At 37.4% G+C, this 25371-nt stretch overlaps 1 protein-coding gene across 2 annotated transcripts in view; it reads right to left on the bottom strand.

Moving 5' to 3' along the window:
- LOC115212780 (transmembrane protein 132E) overlaps positions 1–25371 on the bottom strand; it is a 193691-nt gene that overhangs the window by 38682 nt on the left and 129638 nt on the right. For both annotated transcript variants that reach the window (XM_036503731.1, XM_029781467.2), the window contains 2 exons: positions 24235–25093; positions 15348–15497 (listed from right to left, as the gene is read on the bottom strand). In XM_036503731.1, the coding sequence (XP_036359624.1) occupies positions 15348–15497; positions 24235–25093 (1009 nt within the window). The remainder of the gene's footprint in view (positions 1–15347; positions 15498–24234; positions 25094–25371) is intronic.

Genomic DNA, 25371 nt, shown 5'->3' with positions numbered 1-25371 from the left:
ACAGATACACTCATATATACATATATAAATACAAGTACAAACAAGTACATAAATTCATGCCTATGCATACACAGAAATACATATATGAATATGAAGACAAACATAGTGAAATGTAGACACATACAATGTGATTGATACACGCTGGATGTATTCATTGTATATAATACAGTTGAAGTTGTAGAACTGGTCTGGAATATGGTGTGAGGTAGTTTGGTGTGCAATATGGTGTTAAATAGTGTAGTATGGTGTGCGGTGGGAGGTGGCATGATGTAGTGTAGTGTGCTGTCGAGTGTGGTATAGCTGAGTGTGGTATGATTAAGTGTGGTGTAGTTGAGTGTGGTGTAGATGAGTGTGGTACAGTATGATGTGTAGTGTGCTGTCTAGTGTAGTACAGTCAAGTGTAGTGTAGTCGAGTGTATGTAGTCGAGTGTGGTGTAGATGAGTGTGGTACAGTATGATGTGTAGTGTGCTGTCTAGTGTAGTACAGTCAAGTGTGGTGTAGATGAGTGTGGTGTAATTGAGTGTGGTATAGATGAGTGTGGGATAGTTGAGTGTGGTGTAGCTGAGTGTGGGGTGGCTGAGTGTGGTGTAGATGAGCATGGTACAGTATGATGTAGTGTAGTGTGCTGTCTAGTGTGGTACAGTTGAATGTGGTGTAGATGAGTGTGGTATAGAATGATGTGGTGTAGTATGATAATATGATGTGTGTATTGTAATGCAAGTGTAGTGTAGTCAAGTGTGGTGTAGTGTTTCTCATAGTATAGGAGAAAGGAGATGATGTGTTTCATGTATAAGAGGGTGTAAATATATTTAGTATAGACTACTGTGGGGTGTTGCGTTTATTGCAATATAGGAGGGTATAGACAACAGGTTTTACTGTGGTTGTTGTTATTGTTTATCTTATCACTGGCCAGTCCTGACTGAGCAGACCTATGATCAAAAACATTCCAGCTATGACCATCCCAGCTTATTCTTTCAGCTATCATGTTTTTAAACACTGTTATGCAATATAGTTTTTGATATAAGGTGTCAGGGTGCAATACAAGGTTAATTTGGCTGCTATTTCAAGCAAAGGCCTGAGTAGCCAGCAGGTACAGTAGAACAAAGTGTAATTGTACAGGCTGGCCTTGTGTGGTATGTATTGTGCTGTGGAATACAATGGGGAGATATGATGTATAATAATGATTTCTAACATAGATACAAGGGGAAGAAGTATGCTTAAATTAACTGACTCCAGTATATGTGACTAGTACTTTGTTTCATCTTTTTTATCATTTATCTTTCACTTAACCTCTTAACATATTATCCTGTATATTTTCGTTCAGAGATGTCTAGTAAATACATACTAGGCACAGGAGTGGCTGTGAGGTAAGTAGCTTGCTTACCAACCACATGGTTCCCGGTTTAGTCCCACTATGTGGCACCATGGGCAAATGTCTTCTACTATAGCCTTGGGCCGACCAAAGCCTTGTGAGTGGATTTGGTAGATGGAAACTGAAAGAAGCTTGTCATATATATATATATATATATATATATATATATATATATATATATATATATATATATATATATATGTATATATATATCGAAATCAAAATCAAAGTAAAATTCGATGACGGGCAGGAGCACCATACGAGCGTAACTGTTGACAGAGCGGCTAACTGGCTTTTGTGCCAGTGGCACATAAAAGGCACCATTCGAGTGTGATCGTTACCAGTGTTGCCTTACTGGCACTCATGCCCCATGCTAGTAGGGTGCTAAGAGCACCATCTAAGCGTGATTATTGCCAGAGCGGCTAACTGGCTTCTGTGCTAGTGGCATGTAGGAGGCACCATTCGAGCGGGATCGTTACCAGCATTGCCTTACTGGCATCTGTGCTGTTGGCATGTGTAAAAAAAAAAATTTGAGCGAGGTCGTTGCCAGTACCACCAGACTGTCTCCCGTGCCGGTGGCACATAAAAGCACCCACTACACTCTCGGAGTGGTTGGTGTTAGGAAGGGCATCCAGCTGTAGAAACTCTGCCAGATCTAGACTGGAGCCTGGTGCAGCCATCTGGTTTGCCAGCCCACAGTCAAACCGTCCAACCCATGCTAGCATGGAAAGCGGACGTTAAACGATGATGATGATGATGATGATATATATATATATATATATATATTGTGTGTGTGTGTGTGTGTGTTTGTCCTCCCACCATTGCTTGACAGCCAATATTGGTGTGTTTACGTCCCTGTAACTTAGTAGTTCAGCAAAAGAATAAGTACTAGGTTTACAAAGAATAAGTCCTGGGGTCAATTTGTTCAACTAAAGGCGGTGCTCCAGCATGGCTGCAGTCAAATGACGGAAACAAATAAAAGAATGTATTTGAATGAAAATACACATTCACCGTACTCTGAGGTATCTGTCACATATTTCCAACCCGAAATACTTTGTTCATGATGTTATTCCTGTTTCCTACTATCAACTATCAGTAATTAATCATTTCTGTCAGTAACTTCATAATAAATTATAACTAATCCAAAATAATTTGTGTATTTATTCTTCTTGTATTTAGATTCAAAATAAATAATAAAAAGATATCATATTTTTTGCATGGAAATTGAAAAAAATGTATATGTCAAGAGGTTAACCCTTTCATTACTGTATTTATTTTGAGATGCTCCATTTTTCTTTCAATTATTTTTTATATAACCAAGAATTTAGTAAAATAACTTGGTTATCATTAAGCTAGTGTTAGGAACATAAATTGTGACTAAGGTTTGGCAGAAGATTTTAATTCAGAACTTTTGAAAACAAGACATTTGTGCTTCAGAGCCAGAGCCGGTTTCAGCTTGGTTGGTAACAAAGGGGTTAAGGTGGTGAACTGGCAGAATCATTATTACCATGTCAGGGAAAATGCTTTGCAGTATTTCATTCATCTTTATATTCCAAATTCAAATTCCGTTAAGGTTGATTTTGCTTTTCATCCTTTTGGGGTTGATAAAATAAGTACCAGTTGAATACTGGGGTTGATGTGATTGAGTTATCCCTCTCTCGAAAATGCTGGCATTGTGCCAAAATTTGAAATCATTATTTATCTTTTAGTTGTTTCAGTCATTGGACTGTAGCCATGCTGGGTCCTTATTTTATCAACTCTGAAAGGATGAAAGGCAAAGTCAACCTAAGCGGCGTTTGAACTAAGAATGTAAAGAGTCAGAAGAAATGTTGCTAGGCCTCTTGTCTGCGGCTGGTTTGCCTAATTTTAAAGGCAGTGCTCCAGCATGGCCATAGTCAAATGAATGAAACAAGTAAAAGAGTAAAAGAGTAAGTCTGCCAGCTTGCTGCCTTGGTATGGTGTATAATAATGGCATGATCCAGGATGGAGAGCTGTGAATGGGTGACATGATCAATTAAAGACCAACAATGATGGCATCATAAGTACCAGTAATATACTGGTGCTACTAATTATATATAGTAGAGAAAGAGATAGGTAAACTAAGAGAGGGTGAGAGAGGGAAGGAGAGAGAGAGGAGAGAAAAAGAAGTAGACAAGGAACTGGAGAGAGAGGAGGAGGGAAAGAGAGGCAGAAAGAAGGAAATGAAGAGTGAGGGAAAAGAGAAGGAAAGAGAAGCTGAAAGAAACAGAGAGAGAGTGGAGGAGGGAAAGAGAGGCAGATGGAAGGAAATGAAGAGTGAGGGAAAAGAGAAGGAAAGAGAAGTTGAAAGAAACAGAGAGAGAGAGAGAGAGAGAGAAAGGTTATTCACCTCATATAATGTAAAGGAGAGAGGAAGCAAAAGACAGTAAGAAATGAAATATGGGATGGAAATGTGGTGGGGAGATCAAAAAGACAAGTCAGAAATAAATTCCAGGGACAACTACCACCCACACAAACAACTTATATATATCACCCCTCCTCCCACACCCAACCATACCAAACCTTCTTTTAGATTCCAAAAATCTAAGAACTTGGTGGTGAATTCCGAAAATCCCAGACGCAACTACCACCTTCATACTTACATTTTTCTAACACAACTGCCACCACCACCACCACCACCACCACCACCAACAACAATTATTATATTACTACCATTCCAACATATCACCACTACCACTTCTATCACCTTAATTATCATCATCATCACCACCACCACCACTATAACCAATAGCCACAACTACCATCACCACGATCACTGCCACCGCCCCCGCCGCCACCACCATCACCATCACCACCATCATCATCATCATCATCATTCAGTTCCAAGATAAGACATTCCAAGAGTTTTATCTACTCAGCAACTGGATGATTGCAAGGTTTCTCCATAAACTTTTCTCTGATAGCAGCAGCAGTTGTGGAGGTGATGGTGGTGGTGGCGATGGTGGTAGTAGTGGTAGTGGTGATGATGGTGGTGGTAGTTGTAGTGATGTTGGTCATGATGGGAATGGTGGCAGCAGTGGTGATTGTAATTGATGATAGTGGTAGTTACAGTGATGGTTGTAGTGGTGGTGTTGTTGGCAACGATGGCGGTGGCAGAAACAGTTTTGGCAGTTGTGGTGGTGGTGGTGGTTGTAGTAGTTGTAGTAGTATTGGTGTTGGTTCTGTAATGAAGGCTTGTTGTGGTTAACAGTAGAGTTGCGTATTGCATACAGTAATCTGAGAAGGAAGTAGGTTAATGGCCATAATCTTCTCTATACACCCCCACCATACACCATCAAACCAGTGAGCTACTTAGTGGTAGGTCAGCATATAAGAAATAGTAGCCAAATCTCTCTCAAATTACATCCTGCCATCTTATAAGGGAAAAATACACATCTGTACAATGTGGTCTCTGAGATAGAAAAAGTTGGGATGGTGTCAGTTGGAAGCCTTTTAACTATAAACTTCTATGCTCTGGATGGACAGGAGCTAAACAACAACAATAAATATAACAAAAGGGGACTGGAGGAGTCCTTAGTGATAATTAGGTACCATTGATAGGGCTACTATTGAATTTGAACCACAACATTAGTTGTACAAAAGAGAAACAGAATGAGAGTCTTAGTGGCTGATGCTGCTACTGATGATGATGATGATGATGATGACGATGATGATGATGATGGTGATGATGCTATTGCTGTAGTTGTGGCCATTGCTGTGGTTGTTTTGTTATTTTTTGCTGCTGAGTTTTTACAGTTATTGTTGTTACTATGGTGATATATTTGCTGTTGTGATTGTATTAGTGGTTGGTTTGGAATTGTTGTTGTTATTGAAGTGGTGGTGGTGGTGGTGGTAACTGAGGCTGTCATTGTTATGGTTGCTTTCGTTGTTATTATTGATAGTGGTCATGGCATGTGGAGCGAAGAAGCAAATCATTGTTATGAAGCTAAAAGAAAATGCCTGCCATGAACATACATGTGTCTGGCTCATGTTTAGGAGACACACATGAAAACATCAGAAATGGCTGACATCAAGAGAAAAGCTAAAAATGGAACAATCTCCATACCACTTGGATTTGTAATTTAAGAGATACCCTTAAAAAACATAATCCCATTACCACTATCACCACCACCACCAACTGGATTTGTACAGGGTTGATGGTCCAGCAATCTCAAGCCATATGAATTGTTACGTCATGGGTAAATTCAGGAAGAATATTATAAACATTTTCAAAGAATTTGACCTAAATATAACTGTTACTAACTTAACAAAGGTCAGTTTTCTGAACTTAACCCTAGAACAGTGGTCCTCAGCCAGGGTCCACATGTCCCTTGGGAGTCCTATATGCAACAAATTGATTATATCTCTACATCAAATATTTTTTATACTGTTCTTTATGATATTTAATTATAAAAATATGAATTTATTCAGGAAGTTAAGCAAAACATTGAAGACAATCGAGGAAAACCAATGAGGTCAATTGCAAAAAAATTTTGTGTGTCAGAAAAAATAATCAGAAATGTTGTGCATGAAGACATCAGATACAAATCTTACATGATGACGAGAGGTCAATTCATGTCAGAAAAAAACAACAGAAAACCATTTAATCAGATCCAAAAGACTTTTGAACAAACTTAAAAATCCATCAGATGTTGTGATTTAGTTTTTTTCTCAGATGAGAAAAACTTTGACAAAGACCAGAAAACTAACAGAAGAAATGACAGATGGCAATGTGCAGACCCTTCTGAGGTTCCAAGAGTAATGCACACAAAATTTCCTGCAAGTGTCATGGTTTGGGGTGTTGTTAGCAATGAAGGACATGTGATGCCTCCTCACTTTTTTCCACAAGGCCTTAGGGTTAATGCTGCTGTGCATATTGAGGTTCTGGATAAAGTTGTCAAGCCTTGGATCAACAGTGTATGCAATGGAAGACCGTATGTCTTTCAACAAGATTCTGCACCATCACACAAGGCTCAAATGACACAAGAATGTATCTCTGACAATTTGCGTGATCGCATCACCCCCAATATTTGACCTCCTAATTCTCCAGATCTCAGTCCACTGGACTACTATGTATGGAGCATCGTTGAGAAAAATGTCAATGAACGCCCTCATAGCACGAAGATTCTTTGAAAGCCACCATAGTTCAAGCCATGTCCGGTATGAACAAGGACCACTTAATCTGAGCTTGTAAAAAATTTTGACCTTGTGTAGAGGCAGTTATTGATACTTATGGTGGTTTTATTGAATGAAATTATAAAATTGATAATTTAGCTTTATGTTTATGCTATTTTTATAAAAATACATTTTTTCTGTTATTATATAAGTGTTTTTTTTTAACCATACATTTGTCCTCAGATACCATCTGCATCTGTATATAATGTATATGCATGTATATACGTAAGTAGTATTGGTACATATATGCATTATAATTATTTCCATTTACATATGTACCTATACTTGTGTATATAAACATACAAACACACAGACAACATATGTGCACTCTTATAGTGACACATATTCATATTATTCAATAAACTGAAAAGATAATCTTTTAAAAACAAATTGCTATTGATAAACCCCCTTGGGTGTTTAATAAACCTTCTAGAACATTCCGTCTCTAAGAAAAATCACTAGTATTTTGTCCCTAATTCTTCCCATGCTATATCTACGTGTGTATGTGTGTGGGCAAGGGTAATAGAGGGAAAGAGAAAGAGAGAGAGAATGTGTCCGTATGTGTGTGTGTGTTGTGCATAGATGGGTGGGTGTCTCACTTATCTCACTTGCCACTATACTCACACATACACAAACATATCTCATCATTTTACATCCACTTTCCATGCTGACATGGATTGGTGAGTTTTCATAGTCCAAGTCAATTCTTATTTGGAATTTATAGCCCTCTTAGACTAGTCAGGAGACTACATTTTGTTTGTACATTCCAACTTTTGGCATGGTTTCATGGCTTCTGCAGCTGGATGCACTTCCTAATACCAGCCACTTTACAGAGTATACTGGGTACATTTTATTGTGGTACCAACCTTAGACAGGTTGTCGTGTCCTTGTCAAGACTAAAAGGTCCTCTCAACCCTATGTTGTCTCTGTATACCAACCACTATACAAAATGTACTGGATGCATTTTAATGCAAAACTAGCATTAGTGAAGTTGCCATGCATCCTGTAAGACAAAAAAGTCCTCGCTACTTTATGGTGTCTGTTCATTCAAGTTATATGACCCAGAGGGTGATTCAGAGAGCCAGATAATTGGAACAAAGGTCTGATGATAGAAAAGAGATTTATAGGAGTGAGAGAGTAGTAAAAGGAAGAGAAAGAGATTGACAGATAGTAATAAAGGTGGAAAATGTTAAGAGAAAGTGATGCATGTCAGTAGTATGTGGCCTGATGAGAGGGAGTATAGGTGAATAGGTGATGGTAGAATGTATTAGATACATATATATCAAAAGATTAACAAATGTATGACAAACCCCCTTTTACATTATGCAAATCCAGCCTGGAATCCTTACAACAAAGAACTCATGGGAAAAAGTGAATAAATACACATTTATACATACTAGCAGGAATTAATAGTAAACCTATTGGATTATTTCTGAAAACTTTTTCCACAAAATCTGAAAGTGTAGCTTGTGTTGTGTCTGTATGGAAAGATAGTTGCTTATCTGCTACTCATTGAAAAGTAAAAGAAATTGGAATACAATGTTTACTTAATGCACTTTATATATATATGCTTTATATACTTTATGCACAATTTTATAGACTTACTACACAGCACTCATGAAATAAATATTCACTCTTATTTTCCCATTTTCCCCCATAAACAAACGAAAAAAAAATCGTTGTACATATGGTACAAACTTTAGTTAAATTGCACATATCTGCCATGTAAATAAGTGTGAATATTTCATGGAATTGCACTTATGCGCATGCATTAAGTGATAAGTGATATAAAAAACTTAGTTCAATTGAAATAAAAATACACTTTTCACTATCCAATCACTACCACCACCACCACCACCATCATCTTTCTCTCCCTCTTCTATTTCTCTCTCTGCCTTTCTTTAACTTCACCATCAGAACATCACCCCTCTGCTAAAATTATATTTTTAACTCTCCTTCTCTACCTTCAACTAACATTTTTAACGACATAATAAATATTACATTCCTCCTACCTCACATCATGGACACTTCTCTCTCCCTTTTTCTTTCTTCCTCTTTCTGTCTCACTCTTCGCCTTATCCTCTTTTCCCCTCTCCTTTATCTTTCTCCTCTCTTTCCCTTTAATTAATTACAAGGAAGTGTTACAATTTCATTCCCTCTACCTCATATCACACATGCTTCTCTCACCCTCTTTTCTCACTCTCTCCTTCTTTTTCTCTAATCACCTGAAAGCATTACCAAGAGGCTAAGTAATGTAATGACAAACAGAATTATTATATGATAACATATTGTATTCAATATTGCTTTCAAACACACCTATTTTCCAGTTATATTTTACCAAGCAAAGGATTTTGATATTTTCATACATGTTCCTACACTTTAATCATTATTAATTTGTTACAACAGTGCCTCTACAGTTTCAATGGAAGTTCAGGAGCCATAAGCTCCCAGCAATTTGTTCAGAACAGTAGAAATGTAAAATATATCATCAATGTTTCTAGCTCTTCAAAGACTTGTCATGTAAATGAATTGCTGTAGGCATATGTTGGCTACCTTTTTATTAATGGCAGGGCCAATGTAAATTAGCTTAAACATTTCTTCTGTTTGTCTGTCTGTAGGTCTTTCTTTGTGTGTGTGTGTGTGTGTTGCATGGAACTATCCAAACCCATGCTAGTCGATACTTTTCTTTGCTTTTATGTATATCTACAATATTTTTTAAGTATTGCACCTGCTTGCATAATATGCATTGTTATATAAACCAGTCATCGATCATTTGAAACAGCTGTAATGCTAAGACTTGATTATATCATGTAAATTGTACATCCACATGCATACATGCAACTTTTCATATTCCTTACAATGATCATCTTTTGTATTTGTTTCCCCTTCCATACCATTCAATTTCAATTATTCTTCTTGACTATCTTCTCCTGATGAAGAAGCTGGAGTTTAAAATTCTGATCTCTTTGAGCACCACTAGGAGACAATCTATACCATGCTTAAAGTAGTATTTAATCACCCATTATTTCTATAAAAACAGACACACACACACACATACACCCATATACATACATAATATATATCAGACCTTCTGGCCAAAGGTACTTACGTACGTACCGTATGTACATATATATATATATATATATATATAGATAAATAGATAGATAGATATGTAAATGTATACTTATAAAGACATGTATATATACACATACATACATACATACATACATACATACACATAACTGTCCCTCAATCTCTCTCTCTCTTTACTACTCTGTCTTTCTATCTCTGCCTCTCTTTCTCTAATCCGTTCATCTCTCCACTCATTATCTCCCCTTCACTCTCATTTACTTTTGTTTCACTTTCCTTTCTTCCAGCTTCTGCTCTCTTTCTCTCTCTCTCTCTCTCTCTCCCTCTTTTCTCTCTATCATTATTCTTTTTCAATCATATCCCTTCTCTTTCGGTCACTCATTCTCCTTTCCTATACTTCTTACTCAACCGACTCTCTCTTTATCATCGCCTTCATCACCCTCCTCTCTCACACTTTCTCCCCATCTAACCATCCACCAATCTTATTATATCCTGACAAAATCCTGAAACATAATTAATTTAATCAACAAACCTACTGAGACACACAGACAGAAATTGAAAAGCAAATACGAAAATACAATAAAGAAATGAAATCTAAAAATCTAAAAAAATAAACAAAATAATAAAACAAAAACTGGTTTCAAACCAATGAAAACAAAATAAAATCATAAAAAATGTAATTATCGGTATATTCTATTTTAGTAAAAAGAAAATTAAATAAAAATAAAAGATAAGGGGAGGGGAATGAGAGAAAAAATAAATGAGACCTTGAAATTATGATGAAACTAAAGAGAACAGATAAGGAAGTGAGAGGGAGGAAATCTATAATAATTATCATTTTTATTTTGACTAGGCAAAAAATGTTAATTCTGTTGCTGAGGGAAGAGTGCACCCCCACCACCTACACATACACACACACACACACACATACATACATATATATATATATATATATATATATATATATATATATACATACATACACATGTATGCTTATGCACTTATCTTTTACTTGTTTCAGTTATCAGACAGCAACCATACCACATACATACATTATATATATATATATATATATATATATATACATACATATATATATACGTACATATAAAAAGATATATTGTATGTATAACCAAAAGATTCCTGTCAAGGGTGAAACTACTATTCACTGTGAGGCAATCAGCTTTCCAATACCCCCATAAAATTTTTATTCTACAAATGTATCCAGTTTTCTCTTTCTCACAGCTTGTCATATCTACTACACTACCTTTACTCTTTGATATACACATATATATATATATATATATATATATATATATATATATATATATATATATATATATATATATAGGATGGTGCAAAAATAACTGTGGTTTATGTTATCTTAAACTTTGATGCTTATTTTGTAATAAACTCTTATTTAACTATGTTCATAGAATATACTATTTTGAAGTGAAAATTTCATTGTATTGATTTATGCTAACAGTTTTGCATTTACTGCTTATTTTTGACTGTCAAATTAAAGAAGGTGGTAGGGGATATGTGGAAAAGCAAATTTTAGTGGTTTTATTGGAAATGGAAGGTAAAGGCAACTGCTTGTAACATCAGCCAGGTATTTTGCCAGGGTTTGCCAAGGTGTATAAAGTTCAATATTGGTTCTAAAAATTTTCTTGTAAACACAAGAGCCTTGAAAAATATGGTAGGTCATAAGTTGCTGAAGAACTAAACATTGACTGTTCAACAGTTCTTTCACATTTGCACAACACAAAAAGTAAAAAAAAAGCTTGACAAACTGATGTCATAGGAGTCTGCTTTCTCCTTCTTAGTGCAACAAAAACAATTCATTTCTTAATCGTGTTGGGATATATGGTGAAAAATAACTAAAGCTGTTCCAAAGAGTGGATAGACTGAGATGATGTACCAAAACTAAGTAAAGTGGTACCAAAAAAAGGTTATGGTGACTAGTGATTGACAAGTGGAATTGTCCTCAACTATTTCTTGAATTCTGGTGAAGCCAATACAGTAGATAAATATTGTCAGGAAATCAACAAAATGCACCAAGAACTACAATATTAACAAGTAGCAAAAAGGACCGTTTCTTCTCAATAACAACACATTCTTCATCTCTTGCAGGTTATGAAACCCTCCCTTACCCAGCTTACTCCCCAGACCTCTCTCTGACCAATCATCACTTTTTCAAACATCTCATTAACTTCCTGTAAAATTTTCAACAGCCAAGCAGCAGCAGCACAAAACACTTTTGAAGACTTCAAAGATTTCATTAGTTTCAGTCTCCAGAATAAATATGCTTGTTTCTTGTTGGTAAAAGTGTGTAGATTCTAATGGCCATTATTTCAGTTAATAGAAATTATTTTGATCAGGAGAATCAAATCGAAGTTGACCATGGCGGCATTTGAAATCAGACTATAGAGATCCAAAACAAGTAAATGATAATTTGTTTTACTGGCTACAAGGGCCCAAGACACTGAGAATAGTCAAAACAGTGAAATACAAAAGAAAACTATAAACAATAAGGGATTTACATCAAGTAAATGGTTGAGGTGAACCAAACAATAAACAAATACATAATAATAAATAGCAATAACAAAATAAAAATAACAAAGGATGTCTAACTGAAGGACAGGGGAAAGGAACCACAATAACCGTAATGATAATAGTAATTGCTTTTAATTTAGGTATAAGGCCATCAAAATTTGAGGTGAGCCCAGTACATGACTGCTACTTAATTTTATTGACTCCAGAGAGAAGAAAGGTAAAGTTGACCTTAGCGGGACTTGAATTCAAAACAGACATGAAGAGTCATTTCATAAGGCCTTTTTTTTCTGATGCTCTTACAATTCTGCTAATCCACTACTCTAGTAATGATGATGATGATGATGACAATGATAATGACGATGATAACTGATCCAAATTATGACAGAAGGCCAGAAATTTTAGGAGGAAGGTGCTAGTTATTAAATGAACCCCAGTACTTGAAAGGATGAAAGAAAAAGTTGACTCTGGTGGATTTGAGCCTAGAATGTAAAGAGCCAGAAAAGAATGCTGCTAAGCATTTTGTACAATGTGCTAATAATTATGCCAGCTCACTGTCTTCTTCTTCTTAATAATAATAATGGTGGTGGTGGTGGTGGCGGTTTCAAATTTTGGCTTAAGGCCAGCAATTTCAGGGGAGAGAGTAAATCGGTTACATCAATTCCAGTGCTCCACTGGTACTTATTTTATTGACTCCAAAAGGATAGAGAGGCAAAGTCAACCTTGACAGAATTTGAACTCAGAATGTAAAGATAAACAAAATGCAGCTAAGCATTTTGCCAAGCATGCTAACAATTCTGTCAGTGTGCCATCTTAACAACAACAACAACAATAATAATAATAATGGGAAACTGAAGACCTCACATTCAGTGGTGTTGGATGTTGATAGAGTCGTAAAAGAACTCGAGCAGGAACAAACTTACAAATACCTCAGAATAAATGAGGGCTCTGGGATTTAGCATGCAAGCATGAAAGAGAAGATCAGGAAGGAATGTTACAGGAGAGTTTGAACAGTCCTAAAATCCAAGTTAAATGCCCGTAACAAGGTGTGAGCTATAAATTCCTTAGCAGTTCTGGTTGTTATTTACAGTTTCAATGTGTTGAACTGGAATATGAGTGAAATAAGGAAGAGTGACAGGAAAATCTGTAAGCTGCTGACTTGATGCACCACCCAAAGGCAGATGCCAGATCGTCTTTACCTATCCAGAGCTCAAGGAGGTTGAGGCTTGATCCAATTTCAAATCTACAAAACCACCACAATTGGACTGACAAAATATCTTGAAACATCTAATGACCGGATGCTAAAGCTCATTGAAAACTGTGAAAGACGTAAGAAGCTTCATTCTGTTATGACAGAGAGCAAAAACTTTTCAAGTGAGTTTATGCATAATACCAAGGTTGGATAGCATGGGGGAAGTGCAGCAACTATTGTTGCAAAGGTGAAATCAATAGCAAAGCAAAATGCACTTGAACAATTGGCTGATAGGTGAGAACAAAAACTTCTGCATGGCAAATATGTGGTCCATAGCAAACAAGTTAATGTAGACAGAAGCACATGCATCAGTGGCTACAGAGCTCAGGGCTAAAGGCAGAGAGTGAAGGCTTTATCTTGGCTGCCCAAGATTAGAGCTTATTAACCTGGAGCTATCAAGCCAATGTGATGAAAAATGGTGTAGACCCAAAGTGCCAATACTGCAATGATGGGATAGAAACAGTTGACCACCTGATCTCTAGATGTAAGGTTTTAGCACCTGTAGAGTACAAATCAAGACATGGCAGGGTTGGCCAATATCTACATTGGATAATGTGTTGGCATTATTAAATCAAAACTGCTGACAAATGATACAAGCACCAACCTAAGGCTGTAACTGAGGGAGAAAATGTAACTATTCTTTGGGACTTCCCAGTATGTACAGATCGGACCATTAAGGCAAATAAACCAGATATTGTTGTGAAAGACAAAAAAAGCAATAAAGTCTGTTTATTGATTGACATGACCATAACATCTCGGCAAAAGAATTTGATAAGCTCAGAAAATATAAAGATCTGCTAATCGAAATCAAAAAGATGTGGCATCTCAAGATGGTTGCAATACCAGTGAATGTAGGAGCACTTGGAATGATAAAAAAAGGAACTGGAAATTATTTAAGAATGATCCCTGGCTTACCACCTATGCAGGAAGTGCAAAAGATTGTCTTAACTGGTACATCACATGTACTGAGAAGAGCACTGTCACTGTGATTATTTTCCCCTTTTTACCTCCTTTATTTTATTTGTTTACCTTCTAATTTTTATTTTTTCCTTTTCTCTGTCTTCCCCTTTTTATCTATCACACGACTCTGTAAATGAACAATTTGGTGTGCTTGTTTTAATGGCCTACCAATGTATACAGTATGTTTCTCTGCCCTAGGTATCAGGAAGCCACTTGGCAAGAAAAGGAAACAGAATTGAAAGAAGATGCTAATGAAAATAATGATGATAATAATACAGAGCATGCCAGAAAAAAAACCTCCAATATTTTACTCAACCATTGGAGTGATGCTAGTGAAGTAATGCCAGTGATTATGGTGTCTTCATGTAGTTAATGTTTTATCATTTTTTTTCAGTTTGCATCATGGTTTGAACTGGGGCACATTCTGTTCACAGTTGAAACAACTATCAAGAGAGGTGAATCTGAGGCATTTTGGTCACACCTAGTAATAGTTGCTTAGATGAAAATAATATTTCAGATTTTTTTAAATAATTTAGTGTATAGATTTATAAATAAATGTAGGGTATTACTGGTACATATTCTGAACCATGATCTTTGGTCAATGAGCAACAGAAGAAAAATCTGAATTAAGAATAACAACAACAATCAAAAGAGGAAGAAAGAATGAAAGAGTAAAAACATGAGAGTGTGTGTGTGTGTGTGAGAGAGAGAGAGAGCGAGAGAGAGAGAGAGAGAGAGCGAGAGAAAGAGAAAGGAAGAAAAAACGAAATAGATAAACAAGTAGAAAGCTGTAAAGAAGGAATGAGTGAGAAGGATGGAGAGGGAGTAGAGAAATATTTAGAAAGAGTAAAGAAGGAACAATGAAAATAATAGAGAAAGAGAGGGAGGGAGGGGAAAATTAGTAAAAAAAAATATTAGTTACTTACCAATCTCGTTCCAAGTTTGATCCAGTGTCAGTGAGGGTGGCAGTGACTGTAGCACTTTTCTGTCTCTCACTAACGTCCACAGTGATTTGCCAAGGACTGTCGGCAAGGCCGCTGGCTCCGAGTATTCGTAGTCCATTCCTTGTACGAGCTCTGGCAACAACAACAACAACAATAATAACATCAATATAAGCATCACAACATCACCACCAACACCACCAGTAACATTATCATCAACAGCTTCAACCTCACAACCAACATTATCATCACCACCAACAGCTACAGTATTAGTCTCACCATTACTATCAACATTAATATCACCATGAACATCATCATCACCAATACTGTTAACATCATCACTTTGCATCACCAACACTTCACCATCAATATCACTGTTAACATCATCACCATCGACATCATTATCAACAACATCATCATCAACATCAATATCATCATCACCATTATCATTCTTTTTAACATCACTATTAGAATCAACATCATTGTTATCATCAGCATCAAGACCACCAGCAATATTTCCAATATTATAAAAATTATCAGCATCACTAATAACATCACATCAATATCACATGGCCATTAACAATGTCATTAAGAGCCAACAGCTGGATGCCCTTCCTAATGCCAACCACTCCGTGAGTGTAGTAGGTGCTTTTAACGTGCCACCAGCACAGGTGCCAGGTGAGGCTGGCAACAGCCACGATCGGTTGATGTTTTTTACATGCCACAGGCATGAAAGCCAGTCAAGGCAGCGCTGGCATCGGCCACATTCAGATGGTGCTTTTAATGTGCCAGCAGCACAGGGATCACAACTACAATTTCCATTGATTTTTTACCATATCCAGCTCATATATTCTCTCCGTTTTATGCTCAAAGTATCAAAATATAGCCTCTTACAACTACTCTACAATGCCATTCTAAAAATATACAATCATATTGAAATCTCAAAAGTACAAGATATTGCAACAGTTCTTCAAAACAATAGGAATTAATAAGTATTAAATTTGAGAAGACATCTCAAAGTTAAGTCAATATGTGGTCATTCTTGCATACAGGTATGTCCCCTGCATCCCTCTTCAGCCAAGTGTTCCTAAGGTTGCAGGCTCATAAGTGCCAGTGTCACATAAAAAGAACCCAAGCCAGTGCCATGTAAAAGCACCTTTGCTGGTGCTGTATAGAGGCACCCGGTACACTCTGTAGAGTGGTAGGTGTTAGGAAGGGCATCCAGCTGTAGAAACCATGCCAAAACAGACAGGGAGCCCAGGCAGCTCTCCAGCTAGCCAGTTCCTATCAAGCCATCCAACCCATGCCAACATGGAATATGGACGTTAAATGATGATGATGATAATTTGATAATCTGAATGTTAAAGGCTTAAGTCACATACTGCCATATTAGTAAAATAAATCCTGGATAATGTCATTCAGGATTTCCTTTAAACAACATTTTCAACATCAACGTGATCATGAAGATATAGTGACACATTAATAATGAGCAAATGGCACCAGTACAGTCCCATCTCTCACTGAAAAATTGTCTTGGTTTTATTTGTTAAGGTCTAATGTTGACAGTTAAGACTTTGGGACAGTGTTCAAAGGTTCAAACTAAGGTTAGGTTTAATAAGGGTTGAATCACAGATTTCTGAGATAATGTTCAATTTGCAAAAAGCATCTGGTGAATGAATGTCAAATCAATCACTACTGTCTTTTAAAAAAAATGGAAAAGACATATTGGATGATGTAAGCTGAAATAAACTATATCTGAATAGAAAGAATAGTGATGGTTGGAATGTCTCTGATCACAAGTCTATTTAATCATAGCTGACCTGGTGCTAAAATGTAGTATTTAATACACAAAAAATATTCCGTTCAAAGAATCTTCTGAAACACTGAATGCACTTAGTACCAAACATGCATACATTACAGAAAGGGCAGATACAATAAAAGAAGTAAGAAAATTATAGGAAGAATTAATAACAAAGAGAAATTGAGTATGGGAACTGATACTCTACTAAAAGCACATTTGATAGTATAGAAGATGCATGGACATATAAGATGCACCCCATTTGAGAAGCATGTCTTCAGGAAAAATGTATTTAGTGTATTAGAAATTATGGAATATATGATCCTGGGTTGTATATACTTAACATATATGTCTCAAAGATTACCCTGAGTGATTTTTGGGACATTTTGGGGGAGAAAAAAGTGTGTCTTTAGATACCATCAAATTCAGTGAAAAAACCTGACTGCAACCAATAGCAGAACAACAACAGGCTCTAAGGACCATAAGTGGAAAGAATAAACTAAAGGCCTGACAATAACTGCTCAGAAGCAGTGTCTCCCAAAGACACATTCTGAAACAAAATATCAAGCTGGATTGCAGCTCATTTGGTGGATTTTAAACTATCAGCAATACACTTGCTAGATACCCAATACTGGTCATACAAGTATGTATTATCAGTGTTGGGTATCCAGCAGTATATAATGAGATGGAGGCCTTAGGAAGGGAAAGATGGCAGAAGCCACAAAGATTATAGTAGAAAATGTAAATAGTGAGAGTCTCTGAGATATGCAAGTTCATATGGACAAAAAGATGAGAGATCCATACATAGGTGGGTTGCCTAAATGACAATAATATGTTAAGAAAAGAAGTTGAAAAAACTTCAAATATAAAGACATAAAGACTGAAATAGTGAGAATGTGGAATATGGACACAAGAATATTATATTTTTGAGGAACTATCCAATTAAAAATCTATAAACATCCTCACTGGATGGTATTTGTCTATATTCTTTTCTTTTGTTTTTTGTTTTTTTTCCCTCCAGAAAGAAAAGAAAAACATAAACAAATAACTGATAGGTTTTAATAAAATAACTCTTCCAAAATATAACAATATTGGTTTCAACATTTGGGTTCTTATCAAAATTCTTGCAAAACAAATTCAGAGATGAAAGACACAAAAATAGTCCCAGACATATAGGAGTGCCAGTGCAATGAGTTGTAAAGTATGGTATGGAAAAAGAATCAAAGAATTGCCTGAGAGACCTTACATATATGAAGTTTAGAAAATAGAACTCCTAAGAAGTATACATTTTCTGAATAAGATATTATTTATAAAATAGCCCTACTCTACAGTTGCAGAATAATTTCTGTAAGATAGTAGAGTCAATATCAAAGAAATTTAGGAAAACGAGATATACTAAGGTTAGGTTTAATAAGGGTTAAATTACAGATTTCTAAGATAATGTTCAATTTGCAAAAAACATCTGGTAAATGAATGTCAAATCAATCACTACTGTCTTTAAAAAAAATGGAAAAGACATATTGAATTATGTAAGCTGAAAATAAACTATGTCTGAATAGAGAGAATAGTGATGGTTGGAATGTCTCTGATCACAAGTCTGCTTAATCATAGTTGACCTGGTGCTAAAATGTAGTATTTAATACACAAAATATTCCATTCGCAGAATCTTCTGAAACACTGAATGCACTTAGTACCAAACATGCATACATTACAGAAAGGGCAGATACAATAAAAGAAGTAAGAAAATTATAGGAAGAATTAATAACAAAGAGAAATTGAGTGTGGGAACTGATACTCTACTAAAAGCATATTTGATAGCATAGAAGATGCATGGACATATAAGATGCACCCCATTTGAGAAGCATGTCTTCAGGAAAAAAGTATTTAGTGCATTAGAGATTATGGAATGTTATCCTGGGTTGCATATACTTAATATATATGTCTCAAAGATTACCCTGAGTGATTTTTGGGACATTTTGGGGGAGAAAAAAGTGTGTCTTAGATACGATCAAATTCAGTGAAAAAACCTGACTGCAACCATCTTGTCAAAAAGATGAAGAAAAGGAACAGAGAAAAGTAAAGAGTGTTCTTGTGGTATTTGAAGCAACACCCAAACTGTCACCTAAAATGCTGAGGGATATTAGAACTGAGAGACCCAAATAGTGGACTTGCAGAAAAGTGCCATTCTGTATTCTGCAATTATCTTTCAAAAATTCTTACCAAACCTCGGGATAACATCTCTGTTAACTAAATTAGCAAGTAATAACTATTACTACCACCCAGCCAAAGAATAAAGGTAATAATTCCTTTTAACATTTTCCTCATTTTTTAAACCTTTTTATTATCATTCTTTTAAAAGGAACATCCTAGTCCATCATACACACACAAGACAAACTATTTTTGTATCTATATAGGAAATGTAGTTGTCGAGGTGGTAAACCATGAATGAATGAATAAATAATGAACAAAGATACTGCAGGAAAACAAATAATCTTACTTCATCCTCCAACACCCATTATCTCATTAACTACATCATGGTCATGACTAACAGCGAAGATGAGAGAAAGGACAAAACAAACAATACTGAATTGATACACATAGAAAATGTAGGGTGGGGGGAGAGAGGCTGACGGCTGAATTACAGCAATCAGATGAAAGTGGCAGTAGAAATTACAATGGACGAAGGCTCATAATGGTCATAATTTGTTTGTACACTTGATCAGAGAATTACACAATTATGATGTAACTTCACAAAACAGTGTATCCTGTCAATTGTATTATATTATACTATAATAAGTTCTGCTAACCTGGTGTTGAATGCTTTTGCCTCTTATATATGACAATCACACACACACACACACACACAGAGTTATACAAACACACACATATATATCCATGAATATACACATACGCATGCATATATGTGTGTGTGTATATCTATCTATCTGTCTGTCTGTGTCTGTCTGTATGTATGTGTGTGTGTGTGTGTCTGTGTGTGTGTCTGTGTGTGTGTCTGTGTGTGTGTATGTATATATATATATAAACGCATGTACATTGTGTGTGTATTTTCAATTTGTTTGTACTTCTGTGTAATTTTCGAACATTGTATATATATATATATATATATATACACACACACGCACTACTGCTTTGAGTGTGGGGAGGGGTTCAGGTTGCCAGAGTTGGTAAGTAGTAAATGAAGAGGGAAAAACAGATGAATGAACAAATTCTGCTTTACCCTACAACCATTCTCCTTTCCTCACCACCACCTGACTATAAAACACCAGAACAAATACCACTAGGTATTTTGTTCCACACGCTAAAGATTCTGCTAGTACTGTTACCAACACACCCTCCACACTCTCAACAGCACCAGAACTAGTAACAACAGAGGAAGGTTTTATCACAGCAGACTCAGTTGGCTCCCTCCCACACCGTTACTGCAACTAATCCTTCACCCACCTGAACAGATGTGATGTAGTGTATATCAAAGTAGGAGTGTTCATGGTGAAAGGTTACAAAAGCTGTTCTCCTCTCAGGTATCAGATAAACTGCTTCCTTGACTAAACAAAGTTAAGTTACTATATATATGTATATATATATATATATATATATATATATATATATCATCATCATCATCATCGTTTGACGTCCGCTTTCCATGCTAGCATGGGTTGGACGGTTCAACTGGGGTCTGGGAAGCCCAAAGGCTGCACCAGGCCAGTCAGATCTGGCAGTGTTTCTACAGCTGGATGCCCTTCCTAACGCCAACCACTCCATGAGTACAGTGGGTGCTTTTTATGTGCCACCGACACATAATACAAATAAGAAAATAGAGGAACAGATTTCATTCAATCAACAACTTACAGATAATACCAATTCATATAATTTTTATTATATAATTATTATTAACTATATATATATATATATATATATAATTATTATATATATATAATTATTATTAACTATATATATATATATATATATATATATAATCATCATCATTGTTTAACGTCCGCTTTCTCTGCTGGCATGGGTTGGATGGTTTGAGGACTGGCAAGCCAGATAGCTGCACCAGGCTCCAATCTTGATCTGGCAGAGTTTCTACAGCTGGATGCCCTTCCTAATGCCAACCACTCCGAGAGTGTAGTGGGTGCTTTTACGTGCCACTGGCACAAGGGCCAGTCAGGCGGTACTGGTGACGGCCATGCTCAAATGATGATTTTTATATGCCACCGGCACAGGAGACCAGTCCAGCAGCACTGGCAACGACCTCACTTGAATGTGGTTTTTCACGTGCCAGTAAGGCAACACTGGTAATGATCACACTTGAAAGTTGCTTTTTATGTGCCACTGGCACAGGAGCCAGTCAGCAATGATCACGCTCAGATGGTGTTTATATCATCATCATCATTTAGCGTCCGTTCTCCATGCTAGCATGGGTTGGACGGTTCAACTGGGGCCTGTGAAGCTGGAAGGCTTCATCAGGCCCAGTCAGATCTGGCAGTGTTTCTACGGCTGGATGCCCTTCCTAACGCCAACCACTCCGTGAGTGTAGTGGGTGCTTTTTACGTGCCACCCGCACAGGTGCCAGACAGAGCTGGCAAACGGCCACGAACGGATGGTGCTTTTACGTGTCACCGGCACGGGGGCCAGGCGAGGCTGGCAACGGACACGAACGGATGGTGCTTTTACATGCCACCGACACGGGGGCCAGACAGAGCTGGCAAACGGCCACGAACGGATGGTGCTTTTACGTGTCACTGGCACGGGGCCAGGAGGAGGCTGGCAACGGACACGAAAGGATGGTGCTTTTACATTGCCACCAACACGGGGGCCAGACAGAGCTGGCAAACGGACAAACGGATGGTGGTTTAGTATGTCACGGGCACGGGGCCAGGCGAGGCTGGCAACGGACACGAAAAGGATGGTGCTTTTACGTGACACCAACACGGGGCCAGACAGAGCTGGCAAACGGCCACGAAAAAACGGATGGTGCTTTACGTGTCACCGGCACGGGGGCCAGGCGAGGCTGCACGGACACGAACGGATGGTGCTTTTAAATGCCACCGACACGGGGGCCAGACAGGCTGGCAAACGGCAACACGAAGGATGGTGCTTTTACGTGTCACTGGCACGGGGGCCAGGCGAGGCTGGCAACGGACACGACTGGATGGTGGTGCTTTTAATGTCAACGAATGGGGGACACCTGGCAGGGCTGGCAACGGAGAAACGGATGGTGCTTTACATGCCACCTATATATATATATATATATGTGGTGCTGTTTATTTATAATATATATATATACAAATAAATATCATCATCACTACGTGTGTAAAATGTGGTGTATGCATGTATAAATTAGATGCAACCAAACTAAGTGGATATGCAGTTAGAATTTTCCTGTGCAATCAAGTCATTTTGGATTAATTCCCCTGTGACCATCTAAGCGAGGTTTTAAATATCTCCAAGCTTTTAGTTTTACTATAAGCTCAAGGCACTAGGCTGTGGAGGATTTGGAAATAGTTTTTTATTTTTTTTTTATTTTACCAAAGTCTCATAGTCACATCTTGAAGAGTTGGTCCGCTTGAATGATCAAACAACTCATTGATGGCCTTTGGCTTAACATCAATGGTTTTTTTCCCTCCTATATTAACCCTTTAATGTTCAGATTATTCTGTCAAATATGATGTTTGTTTATTTAAAATGGTTTGAATTAGTCATGCATTATCTTGTAATTTAGAGATTTCAGTGATGTGATTTTTTAGTTTTAGAATGACATGGTAGGGCTGTGGTGAGAGGTGAGATCTGGTCAGTTTCAATATAAAACAGGTTAAATATTTTGGCCGGATACGGCCGGTTTGAATGCTAAAGGGTTAAACATACTTGCAACAGTTGAAGAACAAAGGGTATCAAATAAATTACTGTCAAGAAGCTCAGAGTTTTGAATGTAAGTGTTCCATGCTTGTCTAGTTGTGTGTGTGTGTGCATGCATGTGTGTGTAAGATGAACAGGAGCCATGAAGACCACAGATCCATGGGAACTGATTTCCTCAACTGTCCCAGTGGCTCTAGAAGTTGTAGATAATTTTTGATACCTAGGTAACCTAATTAGCACTGGAAGAAATTGTATGGAAAGTGTAATTGCTAGAATAAGAATAAGATGGAGAAAGTTCAAATAACTTTTACTCCTGTTAGCAACCAAAGGTCTATCTTTCTGAGTGAAGAGAAAATTGTATGATGTATGTGTATGAACTGCAATGCTGTATGGTAATCAGATGTGAGCCAAGAATGTAGAGGATATGTGAAGGCTGGAGAGGCTGTCAGTGTGTGCATGTGTGACAGAGCACTGTTGTACTGAGAGAGAATTTGGGCATAAGAGGAATTATATGCAGTGTATAAGCAAGGGGACTGTGCTGGTTTGGTTATGTGAGGCAGGTGGATAAGGACAGTTGCTTAAAGAAATGTCAATCACAAAGTGGTGGAAAATTGTGGAAGAAGGAGACCCAGGAAACATAGGACAAAGTATTGAAGGCTGATCTCAAAACACTAAGCCTTATAAAGGAGATGAAAGAGAACTGAGATATGCAGCTCATTGCTGTACTCAAGGAGATCCACTCACCACATCAGAACTGAGATCTTAAAATCAAGCTGCCATGTAAAAAGAGCATTGATGTATTAAAAAGCTGCAGTGTAAAAAAGCGTTGGTGCCATGTAAAAAGCACTGGTGATGGTGTCACTAAAAAAGCACTCAGTACACTTTGTAAAGTGGTTGGTATTAGAAAGGACATTCAGCCATATAAAGCAAGCCAAAACAGAATATGGAACTTGGCGTGGCCCCTGGCCATGCCAGTTCCTGTCAAGTCATCTAACTCATGCCAGCATGGAAAATGGTCATTAAATGTTGATGATGATGGTAACAGTGATGGTAACACACACACACACACACACATTTACATAAACACATACATGTATAATAATATGCAGACACACATGTATACATACATACACATATAACAATAAGGCCCCAGAGGTAGGGTTTGATAAATGTATCAAAGTTCAGATAAGTACTCACCGAATCACAAATACTTGGACATCAGAGTCAGCTTCCAATTTAATCGGAACATAGAACAGCGATCCTGGACGGTAGGTTGCTGTGGGGACAGAGATAATGACATGCTTTTCTTCTATGTCTTTGTACTCTTCGTCGTTGGATGAAAGTGAGAGGGTGGTCAGGTAGCGCCGGTTCTCTGTAACTATTTCAGCTGCAGCATCCGAGTCGTTGGTTTGTAATGCTGCACTGGAAACATATGCGGGATTTCCGCACTCCTCATTCTTGTTGATGCCAGTCACTGTATAGTAGACAGTGACTGTTGTTTTGTTTGGTGATACCCACCACTCCTCAGGCACCTCCACACCAGCCACGCAACCGTTGTACTTGTCGTTGAGCAGGCAGGCTGCGGTCAGCTCATCGTCAAGATGCTGCACGAACACCTGCCCACACCAACGACGCCTCGACGGAAACGTCGACAGCAGTAGCGCTGTCTGTTTGCCAGATGAAGAACCACCAACACCTCCACTATCCCCTCGATCGTTCCCACCATTACCATAATTCATCATTCCAGCATGGATGAGGATTTGCAACATGGGGCTGTCTGGTGTGATTTTTGAGGAGACCAAGTGGACGCTGATGTCTCGCCCATCCATCGTGAAACGGTCAAGAATGTTTGAGTCATTGTATGTTGATGTGTCCAGAAGATGTCTGGGAATGGGCTTCTCAGAGAAGAAAGGCCCCAGCTGTGCCTGCACCACAGGTAATTCTCCTGTTGGTTCTGTTATTATCAATGATTCTTGTTGTGTCTGGGGACTGTGATGTTGAAATTTCAGGAAGTAACCATCATTGGGATTTTTTAACCTGATATCAACTCCACTCACTGAAAAAGAATAAAATAGGAAGACTTAAGAATGCATAGCAATGATAATAAAAGTGATAATTACAACGATGATGATAGTGATGATGATGATGACAATAATGATAACAACAACAATTGTGGTAGTGGTGATGATGATGGTAATGATGGTGATGATGATGATGATGATGGTGATGATGATGATGATGATGATGATGGTGATGATGATGATGATGATGATGATGCAAAGACCACTGGTTGGACAAACAAACAAAAATAATAAAAAGTAAATCTCAGATATA

The sequence above is a fragment of the Octopus sinensis genome, linkage group LG6 (assembly GCF_006345805.1).
Source record: "Octopus sinensis linkage group LG6, ASM634580v1, whole genome shotgun sequence".
Lineage (NCBI taxonomy): Eukaryota > Metazoa > Mollusca > Cephalopoda > Octopoda > Octopodidae > Octopus > Octopus sinensis.
The sequence above is the reverse complement of the archived record's forward strand: the minus strand, read 5'-3'. Positions and strand labels throughout refer to the sequence as shown.